The sequence below is a fragment of the Pogona vitticeps genome, chromosome 12, assembly GCF_051106095.1.
Source record: "Pogona vitticeps strain Pit_001003342236 chromosome 12, PviZW2.1, whole genome shotgun sequence".
NCBI lineage: Eukaryota > Metazoa > Chordata > Lepidosauria > Squamata > Agamidae > Pogona > Pogona vitticeps.
This window is the reverse complement of record NC_135794.1, coordinates 25,875,238-25,893,419: the sequence shown is the minus strand read 5'-3', so window position 1 is coordinate 25,893,419 and position 18,182 is coordinate 25,875,238. Positions and strand designations below refer to the sequence as shown.

Here is an 18,182-nt window from a genome sequence, read left to right as displayed (position 1 = left end):
CTTCTGTCTTGCGTAACCTGGACGGCAGGGTCTTGACCTATTTTGGGAGCCATAGCATTAGATAGGTTCCTTCCTGTGTACAGAGTAGGCCCACGGAGTTGCCTTTGATCCCCAATGCCCCAGGTGGTTTTCTCTGAAAACTCTTACTCAGATGCTTTTGGTAGTGGTTGATAACTTTGACATTGTAACGCAGAACAGAACATGGTTTAGCAGGGCATGAACGTACTCTGGGTTTGAATTGCAGAGCAGCCATCAACCACTTGGAGAGCTCAGCCACGAACAAACAATTCCAAACATTTTTAGGTGACAGAATGGCAGGTTATTGTGAATGCTGAGGATTGTGTAGCTTCTGATATAATTGGACTCTTGTTTCCCAGTGGGATGTGTTCAATAGCAATAGCTGAGATTGGTGGCGAAGATGCCCATAATCTGTTTTGCAATTTCCCCAAAACATCTCACTGAAAACAAAACAAAACACAAACAAATAAAGAAAAAAAAGAAAGAAAAAGGTCCAGTTTTTCACAGGAAGCTTCTCAATCCGTGGATCTCCTAGCCCTGGACATCAAACCGACACATTGGAGTTTTACATATGTTCCATTTGGCAGTCATTGTGGTATGATGGATAGAAGGTCTGACTGGGCTCAAATCCCCACTTGGCTGTGGAAACCTATGGGGCGTGTGTTGGCAATGGAGACCCACTCCTTGGACATCTTGCATACTTTAAAAATCCTGTTAGGGTCACCGTAAGTTGGAAGCAACTTGGCCACCCAGAAATCATATATCTCATTCACACACCTGCTCTTCCGTACGTGGGTGGGGTTGCACTGCATCCTATGTTTCAAAAGTATGTCCTTTCATTATTGCATGGCTTTCTTGCACCAAGGACAATAATAAATTTCAGGGAGTACAGTTCTTGCCATTAAAAAAAAAAAAGGATGCTGCATACTAAGTGAATATTTTGAAAAGTGGTCTTTACGCCACCCTCAATATACACCCTCAGGAAAGTGTGACGGCAAGAGGAGAAGGGGACGACAGAGGACGAGATGGTTGGACAATGTCACTGGAGTGACTAACAAAAATTTGACCCAACTCTGGGAGGCAGTGGAAGACAGGAGGGCCTGGCGTGCTCTGGTCCATAAAGGGGCCACGAAGAGTCGGACACGACTTAACGACTAAACAGCACCACCACCACCAGTACAGTACACGCAGAGCTCAGTGGTTTTGGCCTCTGGCTGCAGAGTCAGAGGTTTGAATCCCCACTAAGCCTCCCTGACATTGTCTGGGCTCAGCGATCCAAAGGGTCTTTTCCGGCTCTGCCGTTCTAAAATTATAATACTGTAACGGTAATTACTTTTTCTGAAGCCGTGTGAAAAAAAAGAAAGCGGTGGCGTTCCTCTTAAGGAGTTTATATCAGCCCGCTGTGCAAGAGGGCTGCTCCTTAAAGTGGCAAAAGGAGGAGGGAAGCATGACTCCGAATTAGTCCCCCCTGTATCCAGCGGAGCTTACTCCGAAACAAGCCGCCTTTGTACAGAACGGCACGCGACGGGCCACAGGCTGGACAGCCGGAAGTCGAACCAACTGGTCATGTCCCCGAGAACTTCAATTCCCAGAATGCCAGAAGGGGGGCTCGGGCCCCGCCCCCTCCAAAGAACGAGAAGATGACGCGCCGAGGACGAGATCTCGCGCGAGAGCTGGGTATTTGCGCCTCGCCCTGGGCCCGCCTCCTTTCGTTCGCTCTTCGGCCAAACGAGTTGCTGAGGCAGAGGAAGTTTGGGCCTGCTGGCGCGCCGTCCTCGTCATTTGCACCCCAGCGGCCATCTTGTGCGCGCTGGTGGCGGCAGAAGAAGAAGAAGAAGAGCTGTTTCTCCTCCTCCTCCTTTTGGGGCGGGAGGGCTTTCTGCCGGCGGGGCGGCTGCCGCGGTTGAGGGGGAGCCATGTCTGCGGAGACCCCGGAGCCCGCTTCGGCCGAGGAGCAGAAGGTGAGAAGCCCGGCGGGGCGCAGGGAGGGAAAGGGGGCCGCCGCCGCCGCCGCCGCGGTTGCCTCGGCTGAGGGGACTTTGGCCTGGCGGGGCGGCGGGTCCCTCAGGAGGAGCCTGGCGGGGGAGGCGCTCGGCCGCTGGCCCGGGGGGTCCCCCTGCGGAGAGGGTGGGAGGGCAGGCGGGGCCCCCTTCCCTTCTCCACCCCCCCCGGGCCCGGAGCGGGGAGGCGGCGGGGCTCCTGCTCCTTCCCGGCGTCCGGTGCGGCCTTCATTTCTGCCGCCTCTTCCTCCCTGCGCGGCCTCCAGGCCGGAGAAGCCCGGAAGCCGCCTTTCCGTTCCCCCGCTCGGCCAGCCCGCCTCGCCTCCGTGCCCTTTGGCGGGGGGGGGGGGAGAGAGTGTGCAGGCCGCCCTGCCTTCCCCGCCCGTGGAGCCTTCCCAGCGCCGCCTGGCCTGCGGGGGGGATGCACGTGACGTCATCGTCCTCCCTCCCCCGGTCTCCGAGGGAGGGGCGCCGGGCGGGGGGGGGCTTGCCAGGGGTGCTTCGTCCGGCGTTGGGCCGCCTTGCTTTTCCCCGCAGGCTCTCCTCGGGCCTTAACCTTGTTGGATTAAGGAGGGAGGGAGGAAGGGAGCCCCCCCCCGCTTGGCAGAAGAGCGGCCTGGGAAAGCCGCCCCTTCTGCTGGTCTTGCTGACAGCTCCGCCTGACGCAACTGCCCCCCCCATGCAGTTAACGCACACCCCAGATCTACGGGGCGCCTGCCGGATTCATAAAGAGCAGTCGGTGGGTCAGGATTGAAACCAGCCCCTGTGTATGTACACCGAGAGAGCCCCTGTTTCCAGTATGGAGAAGCAAGCCTTGGCGTTTGGCACTAGTCCCGCCAGGTGATGAGTGACACCTGCCACCCTGAGCCTTTTCTCCCCCTTTCCCACTCAGGGGTGAGGTGCCCAGGAGGGGGCCCTTCAGATCAAGCCTTCTCTGTTCTTTTGAAATGGCTTGCCCAGGGGTGCTGCAGGCTTCCACACAGGTCTGTGCCTTTTGGGCGCTGTTCTCTCCCCCACACACACACACATCCGTAAAGAGACAACACACAGTATGGGTTTTTGGACATTTTTCTTGTGGTAGTTTACCAAACCTGTTGTTGTGCCAGGAAGGCTGTCCTGGTGGCCCAGTTGCTTGGCCATAGTGGGGTACTTTCAAAATCCACCCACAGCACAGCAAAGACAGTGTTCCTGCAACACATAGGGTTCTATTTTGTTAGCCTGTTGAACAGAGAGGCGATACCTCCCAAAGCAAAATCTCAGCAAAAAAGGAAAGTGCATAAAATGTCACTTTCTCCCTCTCAGCTGCTGGTCCCCAGACATACATAGATGTACTATAGATCAACCTGCAATGCAGGAGGATCGCCCTTCCCTCCAACTGCCCCCACTTTTTGATATCATTAAGTTTGCTAAATAATTTTGGAGGATTTGGGACCTTGCACACTTGTCTGGCATTTTAGTTGGTCCCAGAAAATGTTTTGTCCTTTTCTGGATTTTGGGTTTCTTTATAATACTGCATCTCTTTTTTTAGGAGGCTAATTAGGGAATGAAGTGTCCAAACTAAATTGAAAGCCTTTGCTTTTAAAGTAAACAGCTGTCCTACTGTCAGTTCACTGAACAGGAGTTATTTACATGGACATGGATTTGTTTGCTTGTATGATGGCCGCATTGCAAAACATGCAACTTTGGTCTAGATGTGCCCCTTAGTTCTTCCTTTACTTAAATCAGCTTTCCTCGTGTTTTCAGGAAATGGAAGACAAGGTGATTAGTCCTGAGAAAGCTGAAGAAGCCAAGTTGAAAGCGAGGTATCCTCATCTGGGACAAAAGCCTGGAGGGTCGGATTTCTTGAGGAAGCGCCTCCAGAAAGGAGTGAGTCCATGTGACTAGCCCATCATCAAGGCCTCTGTTGGATTATAGTGGTCTTTCGTTTGCTTCTACAACTATGTGGCTTGCTTTGATGCCAGTGCTTTAGTCCTAAAACTATATTCTGAGCATGAGCGGCCAGTTGATTTCAGTTGAGTTTCAAGGAAAGCATACTTGGGGTCGAAGTTTTGGGGCAAGATTGTTTCCAGTATTTTAATAAAAGAAGCTCCATGCCTTTACATGTCTCCCTTTAACAATGCTAGGGTTAGAGGCGGCATACCCCCATGTAGTTCAAAATCTGTGCCCCTAAACCATAGCTACAAAGTGTAAACAGTTACGGTAGTTCATTCTCTCTTTCACTCGGACACAGGCAGAGATAATAGTTCTCTCTGTTGGGATTCTCTTCCATAGCATTGACAATCCTTTGCATACAGTACTGTGTTTAATGAGTTTTAAAGGTCCTTATGGCTCCACGATTAAGAAGATGGATTAAAGATGATGTGTTTGGGGACACATAGACAACTTTGCCTTCAGTATTGAACTCATAGGATTCTGGATGACCAGGGCCCCAGTATTTATTAAATATGTATTTATTTACCATATTTATTGGGAAAAATCCATTTTTACCCAAAACTGCTACTCAGACCTGTGCAATATGCTTTTAAAAGAAAGGTAGACATGCTTTTCTAATGAGCAGTGAAAAATGCTGAGTAACATGTCTCTTTCAGAACATGTAATCTAATGTGACTGAAGACTGCTTCAAGGATTCAAAGACAAGTGCTCTGCTTTTGTGTGTGTGTGTGTGTGTGTAAAAGGTGTTTTGCATTGGTACACGTGTACATTCACACTTAGAAACTGGGGAAACCTAGGTTTTTTCTGTACAGAGATACCATTCTTGATGAATGCAGTTTTTGATTTGTTTTTCAGTGAGTTTATTCCCCTGCCTTTGTCTTGCAGCAAAAGTACTTTGATTCTGGGGATTACAACATGGCCAAAGCGAAGATGAAGAACAAGCAGCTCCCGGCGGCAGCTCCTGATAAGACTGAAGTCACAGGTGACCACATTCCAACTCCACAGGACCTTCCACAGCGGAAACCATCTCTGGTGGCTAGCAAGCTGGCTGGCTGACTAGACGGGCAGAGAGATGCATGGATCTTCTCATTCCCTGAGTCGTTCCTTAATTGTTCCTTCTCATATGTTATGTTTTCCCTTAAGTCATTGACTGACCGCTTTTCAGGTAGTGATACGTATGCTGCTATGATAAGAGAGTCCTGTTAAGAATTAAGTTTTGTAGTCCTAGGAGGAGTTGAGAAGAATGCACTGATTTTTTTTTTTTAAAAAGGACACCTTTCGTTAGAGCAATGTAATCTACTTGAAAAAAATGTATATATTACTTATTTGCTAGTGTAGGACTGGTTTCAGCAAGCGTGACATGGCAAGTTTCACTGTTTTTAGTCTTTCTGCTTTCCTTAGTTCACCTTAATTGCAGCATCGTATGTCTGGATTTACCACAACCCCTTGTTGTGTTTTGGTTTTGTAAATTAGAGGTTTTGGACCGCGAGTTGCTAGACGGTAAAGCCTGTATTAAAGGAGGAGGAGGAGGGGCTCTGACTTTGTGTATCTGCTCTTGAACGTGAATGGCCTTAAACCAACTTCAGCTTTAACAGTAGAGTTTTACTTGAGCAATATTTGCTCCTTTTGGTGTAATTCCTGCCAACCTTGTGCTCCTTGACAACTGCCTGTTGAAGCTGGCATTCTTTTGGGTTCTAGAGTGTAGAACACATTTTGCCAGTGAATGAAGCGTGCATGTGTGTAGACCCGGTTCACTTTTGTGCCATTTCTGTAAATAAGATAGTTTTGCACAATTTTTTTCCAAATATCTGTTATCATTACATTTTAAAATGTGCCAATCAGAAGCACAAATATTTCTGTACCCTTGAAAATCCTAATATCTGGTTCTGCTACCTTACTGAAAGTAACAAGCTTATATTTTTAAGGTCTAAAAGAGCTTGAAGTACTGCTGAATCAGCTTTGCTCGTACATCTTTCTTGGCGTGTGTCAGCTATGCCCTACAGCATTCAGAAGACAGAACACCTAAGCTAGTCTACCTAAGGTAGTTCCCACTTCAAGGGGGATAAATTAATTTAATGGCAAATATAGTGCAGTAAGCAATTTGTAGATCATACTGGATAGGATATTTCAATACTACTGTATCTTCTTTCCACCATATTTTAAAATGTACTTTAAAAACTTGTGTGAATTGCCAGATGTTTAGAACGTGAACCTGGAGACAAACTTCTGCTGCTATTTAAAGTCTCTGACATGTTAAAAACATCTTTTAGTTCAGGAGTAGTTGGTTAAAAAAATACATTTTTGCATTGGGAAATAAAGGTGGTATTGGTTACATTTTTGTACAGATACTGTAATTATTCATTATAAACACACCAGTTCTTTGATTCGGTTAGAAAATACGCTGGAGGGATTGACCTAGATAGCAAATGCAGCTGGACATCTGACATATCAAAACTAGCTCACTTTGCTGGTAGCCTTTTGCTTCCCTGTGGAAGGCTTTCTTGCTGCCTGACATCCTACTCTGTGAGGATCATGTTCTCCTGAAGTTTGAGGTCTAAGGGAAGCAAAGTTTGAGCACAACTTCTCTTTGTGGCTTAAATGTTTCCAAGAGGTGTCTCCAAAACCCCACAGTAACCCGTCTTCTGCAGAGCCCCTTTTAATAAGCAGGTCTGAGTGATGCCACAACCCATGTTTGCTAGCTCTGACCTAAGCAGGTCAGAAAGTAGCTTTCAGCCATACCGAGCCTGGAATCTCCCATTGACTTTGCCCTGTCTCCATGCCAGCCTTGTTTCCCAACCAAAAGTGGGTCTGTTGCTGCGTATGGGTCCCCTGAAGGTTTATTCAAGAGTGCTTGTACAGATTTAATTTTGCTATCTTGTTGTCATGATGTCATGGCATCAGCCCTGTTATCATGACAGACAACTTTGATATCTCCTTGCTGCATTTGAATTTTGGGGTACCATCACTGAGACAGACCACCATTTGTTAAATAAACTTAGCAGATTGATAGAGATCTAAACCCAGTTACTAGTCCCAGCTCAGGTGGCCCTGTTGAATCAGTGGGATTGAAATCTTAATTTAGCAAAGTCTCATGGACCCAGCGGGTCTACTCTGTTTGGGACTAACTGGATTTAAACTTTTGTTTTTGTATATATGATGAAGAGAATAAACTAGAACTGTAGAATGCAAGAGTAACATTAATTGCCCTGCACAGAAGGCTGTTTTTAGTTTTGTGTTTCTATGATGAAGACTAGATCTTGTGAGAATTGACCATGGTCTAAACCTGTTACTTCCTAAGAGAAAATGATCCTGGAGTATTTCCTCGTTGTTGTGCCCCCCCCCCCCACCCGCAGATCACAGTAAGATGAACTGGTTTTACAAATGGGAGAAGGTATCTAGAACTGCATGAACCTCCCTACTCCATCCCTACTATAGATGACCATTCTGTATTAGTGATGTGACAGTGCCCTAGTCCATTTCCACCAATGAACCGAAACTGTCAAAAGAACGTAGACTGGTGATCTACAAGAATCTATATTCCAGCATCAGCTACTTGATCCTGCTCTAATGGGGGACCTGCTGCTCTCGATAAAATTTGATGACAGAAGATAGTTTGGTCATCTTCTCTGTTAAGGATCCAAGGAGAAAGATAACTGTCTCTTTTGAGAGTGAATGGGTGGCCAACTTGCATTGTTAAGCTTAACTCTGACAAGGGGTTGCTGTTAAGCTTATGTACATAGTGTAACATATGAATTTTGCCTACTCGTGTCAGAAGAACGATGGACAGATGTTTGAAAGCTGTTCATTGTTCTGAGACTGTGACAAAACCCCAATATCGAGGTAGCCGGATCAGCCAGCCCTCCACTCTAAATCTGGTACTGTTGAATGCCAGGTCTGTCGCCAACAAAACCCAGGTGATTTACGACCTTATCCTGGAGGAGGATGCAGACCTGGCATGCATAACCGAGACGTGGATTAATGGGGAGGGGGGTCCTCCTCTGGCTCTCATCTGCCCACCTGGTTATGCTGTCCAGCATCAGGGTAGACTGGAGGGGCGGGGCGGGGGAGTAGCCATTGTCTACAAATCCAACTTAGAGGTTACTAGGCGCTCCTCGGTGGTAAAGCCAGGTCTAGAGGCACTCCACGTGTCGATAGGGGCTAGGGATGGTATTGGGATTTTGCTGGGTTACCGCGCTCCCTGCGACCCAGCCACTTCCCTACCGGAGCTGGCCGACTTTGTCTCCGCGGCATTGTTGGGATCCCCGAGGCTTTTGGTCTTGGGTGATTTCAACGTGCATGCGGGGGCAGAGACCACAGGGCCAGCTCTTGAGTTCTTGGAAACCATGGCTTCCTTGAACATGTCCCAACATGTTATCAGCCCCACCCACGTGGGTGGCCATACGTTAGACCTGGTTTTTTCCACCAACTGGAGCGAGTGTGGTCTGGTGGTGACTGACCTCGAGTTGGTCCCATTGTCATGGTCAGATCACCACCTAATAAAATGCAACCTCTCAGTGGCACTCCCCCCTCGCAGGGAGCAAGGACCTATTTCTATGGTCCGACCTCGAAGGCTACTGGATCCTGTTGGATTCCAGGAGGCCATGAGAGGTGTTCCAGCTGACCTGGCTGGCGCTCCTGTCGAGGCTCTGGTTGACAGCTGGTCCATCGCTGCCACTAGGGCTATAGACACGATCGCACCTAAACGCCCTCTCCGGCTCAGAGCTCGGCCTGCGCCCTGGTTTAACCAGGAGCTCCGAGCGATGAAGCGACATAGGAGAAGGCTAGAGCGTAGGTGGAGGAAGAACCCGACGGATTACAATTGGACAGCTGTCAGGGTCGCAACTAACCTTTACCTGACTAAGGTAAAGGCTGCATGTAGATCATTCTTCGCTAACCGGATAAGCGAAGCGTCCAACCAGCAGGCGGAGTTATTCCGTATAGTGCGCGACCTATCTGGAACTGGTTCAGGTGATAGGCCTCCCCCTAGTTTTTCCCCTGACCAGTTTGCAGCCTTTTTTAAATCTAAAGTGGAGGCCATCCGCCGGGAGCTCTCTCCGTTTTTAAAAACAGTGAGTCGAGCAGAGATGTCCAGCACTCCATCTTACCCAGTGACTTTCGATTCTTTTCAGCCTGTAACGCCTGATTCCGTTTCCAGGGTGCTTGACCGCTGCCGAGCCACCACCTCCTCCTTGGACCCTTGCCCGGCCTGGTTAATCAAAGCAGCCAGGCCGATAACAACAGAATGGGCCACAGTAATAATAAATGAGTCTTTCCTTAAGGGTAGATTTCCATCCGCCCTCAAGGAGACACTCATTAGGCCCATAAGAAAGAAACCTAGTTTGGCGGCGGACGAAATTGGCAATTATAGGCCTGTCGCCAATGTTTCTTTCATGAGCAAAGTGGTTGAGAGGGTGGTGGCCGATCAGCTCCAGGCTCACCTGGACGAAACGGATGCCCTGGATCCATTTCAGTCGGGCTTCAGGCCGCGCCACGGTACTGAGACGGCATTGGTCGCCCTGTACGATGACCTGCTGAGGGAGGCCGACAGTGGCAAAATCTCCCTGCTGGTCCTCCTCGACATCTCGGCGGCCTTTGATACCGTCGACCACGGTATCCTCCTAGGGAGGCTCTCTGAGTTGGGAATTGGTGGCTTGGCACTTGCCTGGCTCCGTTCCTTCTTGGGGGACCGTCCCCAGAGAGTTCAGCTTGGGGAGAGCGTCTCGGCCCCGTGGAGTCTCAATTGTGGGGTTCCACAGGGGTCGATTATCTCCCCAATGCTGTTTAACATCTATATGAGGCCGCTGGGTGGGGTCATTAGGGGATGTGGGGCTTTGTGTCATCAATATGCCGATGACACCCAGCTCTACATCTCCTTTTCACCAACTGCAGGTGATGCTGTCCTTTCCCTTCAGCGTTGCCTGGGGGCCGTACTGCAATGGATGCAGGAGAACGGACTGAGGCTGAATCCGGATAAGACGGAAGTTCTGAGGGTGGGTGCCCCCATGGTAGGTGGCTTGGGTGGCTCTCTCACATTTGGGGGGACCACCTTGGCCGCGAAGAGTGGGGTCCGCAGCCTCGGCATATATTTGGACCCGACGCTCACCATGGAAACCCAGGTGGCATCGGTAGTCCGCACCGCATTTTTCCATCTTTGGCGGATTGCCCGGCTGCGACCCTATCTTGACATGGGGGCGCTCACTACCTTGGTGCATGCGCTCGTAATCTCAAGATTAGATCACTGTAACGCGCTCTACGTGGGGCTGCCTTTGAGGCTGACACGGAAACTTCAGGTGGTGCAGAATGCGGCGGCCAGGCTCCTTACAGGAGTGAGAAAATATCAACACATCTCTCCAACGCTGGCCGCATTGCATTGGCTGCCCATCTGTTTCCGTGTCAACTTCAAAGTTTTAATGCTTACGTATAAGGCCCTAAACGGTTTAGGACCTCGATATTTGGCGGAACGCCTCCTCCCACCAAGGTCTACCCGGATCACCCGCGCGAGTCAGGAGGTGAGGCTGAGGAGCCTGACGCTGAGAGAGGCCCGGAAGGAGAAGACACGAAACCGGGCCTTCTCGGCGGTGGCTCCTCGCCTCTGGAACAATCTCCCTCCGGCGATTCGCGCGGCCCCCACGCTGGGCACCTTTAAAACCCAATTAAAAACATGGCTGTTTATTCAGGCCTTCCCTCCAGCCAACTCTTGATTTTTTCTTACTTTTCCTTTTTATCTTTACTGCTGTTTTTGTTTGATTATTATGTATTTGTCTATGTTTTATTATTTGATTTTATATTTGGAAGCCGCCTAGAGTGGTCCGGTGGGCCAGATAGGCGGGGTATAAATTAAATAAATAAATAAATAAATAAATAAATAAATAAATAAATAAATATTTGATAAAGAACCTTTTTTCAGAGATTTCTCTGCACCAGAGTCTAGCAGTCGGTCTGTTTTCTGCAGTGACGAGCAGTGCTTATCTGTAACAAAGACAGGATGCAGTTTTTCCCAGACTCTTCCCAGTCACTGCTCGTGGAGGAATGCAGTGCTCCAGAAGTGTTTCTGGAGAGGCCACCCCCCCCCCTCCACCTGCTCGTTCCTTCATAGTCCTAGGAGGGCATGTGCTGAGGCCACGGAAAGAACCCCTTGGTTTGATATGTTAAGGGGTGGTGAAAGTTTAAGTTGCTGCTCCATACCACCGTTGACCCTGTATAGTATGGATAATAAATTCAACTAATTAGTTTTCATCATTTTGTAGAAATGTGTCTGCTCTTTTAATCTGTGTCTCCCGCTGTCCCCAGACCTTGGGCAAGAATGGAATTGAATTTCTTGGTTCTGGCTACCAATAATTTTCTATAGAACTTGCTTTCCACTTTAGGAAAAAGTGACCAGCCCTGTTTTCTAGTGTGTTTCAACTGCAGAACTCTATCCATACCTTATTGTAACAAACTTTATATACCTTATTTTTCTAATATTGGTATTAAAACTTAATATTGTTTGACTTTAATTCCATAACAGGCTTGTTTCTGTCCTTGTGAGGTGAAAGCATGCTGAAATTTAACCAAGTAATCACCTTTGGTTGAGGATTTGCCATTCCTCCCTCCTAAGGCAGTGCTTCCCGTCCTGGGGGTCATGATTCCCAGGGGGATCATGGGTCAACTTATATGTAGCCCTTGTTTTATCATGCCTTCCTTGACCTTTCAGAGCGGGATGTTAAATTTAGTGTGTATGTGTGTGTATGAGAAACAGGCCCTTTGGGGGAAGAAAGAAGCCTTCACTTTCTGAGAAGGGATGATTTTACCTGTTTAAAAATGCCTTTTTATACAAACGTGGCAAGGGGGGGGGTCACATGTTACTTGGGTCTTATAAAAGGGGGCCACGATTCGGAAAAAGGTCGAGAGCCACTGCCCTAAAGGATGTTTAGTGGGTCTTGTCTAACTTGGCTGCCAGCTGACTGATGGTGCTAGAGGCTGTATTTATTATATATTATATTACATAGCTTTATTCAAGCTATTGATACCCTTCCTGTCTCCTCAAGAAGAGGTATTCAATATTGAAACAAGCCATGTAAAAACTAGAAAGAGGGCATCAGCAGCCCCTCACTGAAGCATCCAGTGACTGAGAAACCTGCCTGACAAGAGAGAAGGTCTCTGCCTGCCTCCAGGAAGATGGCAGAGAGGGGTCCAAGCTGGCCTGCTGTGGGAGGGCGTTCCACCCCTCGGGGACAGAGGTGGCCCTCTCTCTCTTGGCGCCAGCAAGAGCACCTGAGAGGGCAGCGGGACGGAGAGAAAGGCCTCCTCTTAAAACTTCAGGCTCATAAAGAGAGACGAGGCTTGAGAGGGCAGCTCTAAAGATGCAAATCACTGCAGAGGAGAAGAGCCATCATGAGCCAGGGGCTGGCTGCCTTTGGGCCAGTATCCAGAAACACCGGGCTAACCCAGTGGCGAGCAGAACACCGGAGTAGCTGGCCCTCGGGTCTGATGCCATCCGCAATTCTTAATTGTTGGCCAGACCAAGGAATCTCATGCATGTGGCTTCTGCTTAGACTCTGCTTCCTGGGGGTATCTTCTCCATGAGTCCTGCCCTGTAAGGAGGAGAACTCTGGCCTTGTGGAGGCTATAAATGGCTAGAATTACACCACAGTTGTCCTCCTTAGATACAGCCATACAAACAAGTTTCTATATTGGGCTAATTGAGCTGATCACACTTGGAGGCTTTATTGTTAATTTGCTAAAGGGCTTGAGGCACTTAAAATACAAAAGGTAAGTTGCAAGTTTGTTGTCGACCATAACAAACTATGGCAAGTCCTTAAAGAAATGGGAGTGCCTGACCACCTTATCTGTCTCCTGAGAAATCTATATGTGGGACAGGAAGCAACGGTTAGAACTGGATATGGTTCTAACTCTTGCTTCCTGATTGGTTCAAAATTGCGAGAGGAGTACAACAAGGCTGTATATTGTCTCCTTGCTTATTTAACTTATATGCAGAATACATCACGCGAAAGACAGGACTGGATGAATCCCAAGCCGCAATTAATATTGCTGGAAGAAATATCAACCTCCTCAGATATGCAGATGATACCACTCTGATGGCAGAAAGTGAGGAGGAATTAAGAAACCTCTTAATGAGGGTGAAAGAGGAGAGCGCAAAAAATGGTCTGAAGCTTAACATCAAAAAAAGTAAGATCATGGCCACTGGCCCCATCACCTCCTGGCAAATAGAAGGGGAAGATATGGAAGCAGTGACAGATTTTACTTTCTTGGGCTCCATGATCATTGCAAATGGAGACAGCAGCCACGAAATTAAAAGACGCCTGCTTCTTGGAAGGAAAGCGATGACAAACCTAGACAGCATCTTAAAAAGCAGAGACATCACCTTGCCGACAAAGGTCCGCATCGTCAAAGCTATAGTTTTTCCAGTAGCGATGTGTGGAAGTGAGAGCTTGACCATAAAGAAAGGTGACCGCCAAAGAACTGATGCTTTTGAATTGTGATGCTGGAGGAGGCTCTTGAGAGTCCCCTGGACTGCAAGGAGAGCAAACCTATCCGTTCTGAAGGAAATCAGCCCTGAGTGCTCACTGGAAGGACAGATCCTAAAGCTGAGGCTCCAGTACTTTGGCCATCTCATGAGAAGAGAAGTCTCCCTGGAAAAGACCCTGATGTTGGGAAAGTGTGAAGGCAAGAGAAGGGGATGAGATGGCTAGACAGTGTCTGCAAAGCGACTGACATGAATTTGACACAACTCCAGGAGGCCGTGGAAGACAGGAGGGCCTGGCGTGCTCTGGTCCATGGGGTCATGAAGAGTCGGACATGACTTAATGACTAAACAACAGCAAGTTGCATGGTATTGCGTCAGTGTCACTTGGTGTTTTCAGCTTCCTTGCACAACTGAAGCTGGGTGTGTCATTTTTGATCACTCTGAACAACTGGTGCAGTGTTCAATATGTGTTATCTTTGCTAGACCTCAGTGTCGGACTTGCTCTGGAACAATTTATCACTACAGCTTCAGGGTTGCATTGAGATTTTACAGCAGCCCTTCTGCATACAATACTCTACAGAAGCAACATCCCAGGTGTTAAAAAGACGATGTTTATATTTACAGACACATGAAAAATGACAAAAGTGAAAGGCTGGAATATAGGTAGATTTCCCCCGCTCTGAAGATGGAGCAGCGCTTCCTTCTCTTGTATAAGAAAACGCTGTGTTATGGAAGGAGGTGGTGGGGGCATTATTTTGGCCTGGGAAGGCGGTAGTTGGCGAAGGTCACGCCAGGGTAGGGGCTGAATGTCCGAAGAGGAAGCCTCCCTGACCTCCAGGCTGGATTGCAGAAGGGCAGGGTCATCCCCCGGGGTCACAGGAGGGGGGGAGTCCCTGGCCGGAGGGAAGAGGTCAGGGAGGCCACAGCCCAAGAGAGAGACGCCCCCCCCCTTGGAAGAAGAAGAAGCCTCTCCTGGAAGGAAGGCGAAAGGGGCACAAGAGGGAGGGAGGGAGGGAGGCGGCGCAAGAGCCCTGCCCCCCCCCGAGTCTCCGGGCTTTCCAGAGGCGGGGGGGGGGTCCCGAAGGGCGGGGAGGGGGGAGGAGGAAAAGGAGGGGGCTGCTTCTCCCTCGCCCCTCCCCCTCCCGGCCCCTCCCCGAGGCGAGCAGGGCCGGCTGCCGCAGCAGGCAAGGCAAGGCAAGCAGCCCCCCCCCCCCGGCCAAGTGGCGCTCCCTCCCTCCCTCCCTCCTTCGCTCCCTCCCTCCCTCCCTCCCGCCGGCTGGCCGGCTGGGCCGAGGAGGAGCAGCGCCGGGCGTGGGAGCCTCGTTGCCGTCATGGCCGCCTCGGAGCTTTACACCAAGGTGAGCGGGCGGGCGGGCGGGCGAGCGGCGGAGGCCCGGCAACCCCGCCGGGGAAGGGAAGGGCCGGGCCCGAGGGGGGGGGCGGGCAGGCGGGGGCTTTCGAGCCCGCTCTCCCCCTCCCTTCCCTCTCCCATTCCCATTTGGAGGCGAGCACGCGTCTTTTTTTGGGGGGGGGGGAACTGGACTGCCTGGTCCTGGCCTTCCTCCTCCCCCTCCCCCTCCGGGTGCCCCTCCGCGCCCCTTCCCCTTTTTCCCCTTCCCGGCAGCCCCCCCCCCGGTCCTCTCCTTCCCTCCCTCCCTCCCTCCTTCCTCCGGGTGGCCCTCTAGGCCCCCAGCATCCTTCCCGGCCCGCCATCCTTCGCTCCCCCCCCCGCCCGCCCGGCGCCAGGATGGAGGGGGTGACCTCGAGGAAGGGGCTCCTCCGGGGACCCACACCGGGGGGGGCAGGGAGGGTGAGGGGGCAAAGCTAGCCCCGCCCGGCTCCTCAGCATCATCTCCCTCCTCCTCCTCCTCCTCAGCATCCTCCGCCGAGGTCCCGTCCTCCCCCCCCGCGCGCGCTCGCGCCTGCCCCACCGGGTCGGGGAGGGGGCCCGGGGAGCCGCCTGAGGAGGGGGGGCGGGCTGTCCTCCCCCTCGCGGGTGGGGGGGGGCGCGAGACGAAGGATGACGGGCCTCCCCCCCCCCCACCGGGACGGTCCCTGCCTCTCCTGCCAGGCCGTCTGTCCGGCGGGGGGGGGCTCCTGTGCCCCTTTCCCGCTTCCCTCCCCCCCCCGCTTGGTTTCCCTCGAGGAGCGAGTGGCGTCTCCCGGGGGGGGCCCTTCCGGGGGTTCGCCTCGTCCAGCCCTTTGGGCAGAGGCCGCCGGCCTTTCCGCCTGGGCCAGGGGGCCTCCTTCGCGGGAGGGGCCGGAGAAAGGGGGTCCCACCCCACCCACCGCTTGGGGCCCTCAGCTCGGAGCCCCTTCCTTTCAGAAGGTTCCCCCCTCCCCCCCAGGGAGAAGGAGGGGGAGTTGCCCTTTTTGTGCAGCAGGGAGGCTGTTGCTCCCCTTCTCTCCCCCCCCAATCTGGGTCATCCTCTTTAGTAGCCCCCCCCAACCCCTGGGGGGGGGGTCCTGTCTGAATTTGGCCCCTGCAAGTGCCTGGGAGTTTCTTCCAGATTGGTTCTTTTAAGAACTTTGCCCCCCCCCATATTTCTGTATAAACCTGATAGAATTAAGGTGAGGGTTTTTGGGGTTTTTTTCCTGGCGTTGCCCCATGTGGGGGGGGGCAGGACAGGTGGGCCCCCGTAGACTCTAGAGGGAGGGGAGGGCTCGTTAGGCCCCTCGTCACATTGGAGAAGACGCCGCGGCCCGCTTTTCCGGACGCAGGTGCACGGACTGGCACAGCGGTCTGTGGTTCGGGGGTGGGTGTGGGGGGGGTCTGGGCTTTTTCTTGCCCTGTGGGTGGTATTGGCCAGCTTCTAATAACGCTACAAAGGATTAATTTTGCAGTTTACAAAAAAAAGGGAAGCTCATTGTCCCGTGGAATTACTCTGAATACCAAAGGAGAGACATATGTCAGTTGGGAGCCCCGACTGTCTGTGATGCCTTAAGCTGACCTGTGGAAGTTTTGCTTGGCAGCCAGGGTGGGACGAGGAGCACCTCTTCGGTTTTTCTGCAGCACCTCAAATGTAACCCTGTGTTCAGTAGAATGTACCCCCCCCCCAAGTAAGTGGATATCAGCCTAGGTAACGTCTGTCTGTCTGTCTGCCTCCCCCCTGGCACCCTGGAATCTAAGGGCAGGAAATGGCCCTAGGCAGCAGGGCAGAGATATTTTTTTGGGGGGGGGGTGTGCCGATGTAAGGCTAAAGTTCTGTTTGATTCCAAATACGTGTGTTGCGATCTGCGCTGTCACGACAGCTTTCTCCTTCCTTTGAAGCAGAGAGAAGTTCTCATCATTTGGCGTCTTCCCATAATTATGGGGAAGAAGACAGCCCTGTTTGCAGTTTTTCTCTTCCTGACTCCCAGGTAGCGCAGAATAACGTGTGGAGAGGAAGGTGCCTTTTTGCTGAACTCTAAGCGTGTTTTGCACTTCAGGCAGCCTTAAAATTGGGCTTTGACCACTAGATGATAACCTCCGTCACAGTCTAGAGACTGGGAACCAATGGCCTCTTCTTTGCTTGTTCTTTTTATTTGTTTGCTTGTTTGATTTATATCCCGCCCATCTAGTATATTCTACCACTCTGGGTGGCTTACAGAATATCAAAACAATTAAAAAAAACATAAAAACATTAGCATACAACAATAACAAATAGTGCAGGAATAAATAAATAATAAATAGCAAAGCAAAAGAAATCAGTAGTTGACAGGAGGGAAGGCCTGGATGTACATCCATGTTTTTGGCTGGCATTTGAAAGTATCCAGCGTTGGGGCCTCTTTTGAAGTCCAAGCAGTCTCCCTGATGGTCTGGGGCCTTCGGGCGAGCTTTCCTGCAGGAATTTCACAAATTGCTACCTGGGTGTGTGTTTAATTTAGGTGTGACCAGTTATTTTTTTAAGACGCTTGTGCATGTCTTTTTAAATATAAACAACAATATTTTGAGATATTTTATTTTAATTTATATTATTATTTTTTTCTGGCAAAGCTGAAAATACCGTCATGTTGCTCCTTTAAATCATCTGTGTGCTTTTGAATGCACAACTCCTGTGTTGGAGTAAACCTGCTGTTTACACCTACCCAAATGATGATGTGATGGAGATCAAGTTTTACTCCATGCATGGTGTGAAGTGGGTTGTTGAATTTGCTATTTGTATGTTTTGTCCTGTATAGAAAAATCAAGTCCAGTTTTTTTCAAAACCCTTTGCTTGTTTTGTATTACCCTGTTTCCCCTAAAATAAGCCCTAACCTGAAAATAAGCCCTAGTATGATTTTTCAGGATGCCCATAATATAAGCCCTGCCCCCAAAATAAGGCCCAGTTAAGTGAAACCCTGCCCTCCACCACTGTGCAGCAACCAGAATAAGATGACATGACTGCATTTGAATAAACTTAGTTTGTTATACAATAAAACACCTCCTGAAAATAAGCCCAAATGCGTTTTTGGAGCAAAAATTAATATAAGGCCCTGTTTTATTTTCAGAGAAACAGGGTACATGTTTAAAGTATGTGTGTGTTTAAATAAATAATAAATAATAATAATAATGAGCACTATCAAGAAGATCTAGCCATCAGCTTTATTGCCACTGCTTTCAACGTGATTTTTCCTGGTGTAGCATCACATACCATTTGCCATAAGTTTGTTATTGGTATAGGAAATGCAATTATATTCACAGGCTGGCAGGTTTATGTCTTGTCAGATCAATGAGTCAATCTTTAGTTTGGCTATATCAGCAAATAAATGCTGTAAACTGGACATATAAATCACTGAGTCAGAGA

General features: G+C 50.0%; 2 protein-coding genes across 3 annotated transcripts in view; both read left to right on the top strand.

Annotated features, from left to right (window-relative positions):
* The first annotated feature begins 1,786 nt into the window (after positions 1-1,786).
* Positions 1,787-6,282, top strand: ARPP19 (cAMP regulated phosphoprotein 19). Its single transcript, XM_020790097.3, has 3 exons — positions 1,787-1,979; positions 3,762-3,884; positions 4,836-6,282. The coding sequence occupies exons 1-3, from the start codon at positions 1,935-1,937 to the stop codon at positions 5,004-5,006; spliced, it is 339 nt and encodes a 112-aa protein (XP_020645756.1). The 5' UTR covers positions 1,787-1,934; the 3' UTR covers positions 5,007-6,282.
* Positions 6,283-14,656: 8,374 nt separating this feature from the next.
* Positions 14,657-18,182, top strand: part of MYO5A (myosin VA) — a 49,307-nt gene continuing 45,781 nt past the window's right edge. For both annotated transcript variants that reach the window (XM_072981870.2, XM_072981869.2), the window contains exon 1: positions 14,657-14,774. In XM_072981870.2, coding sequence (XP_072837971.2) covers positions 14,748-14,774 — 27 coding nt within the window. In that variant the 5' untranslated portion in view covers positions 14,657-14,747. The remainder of the gene's footprint in view (positions 14,775-18,182) is intronic.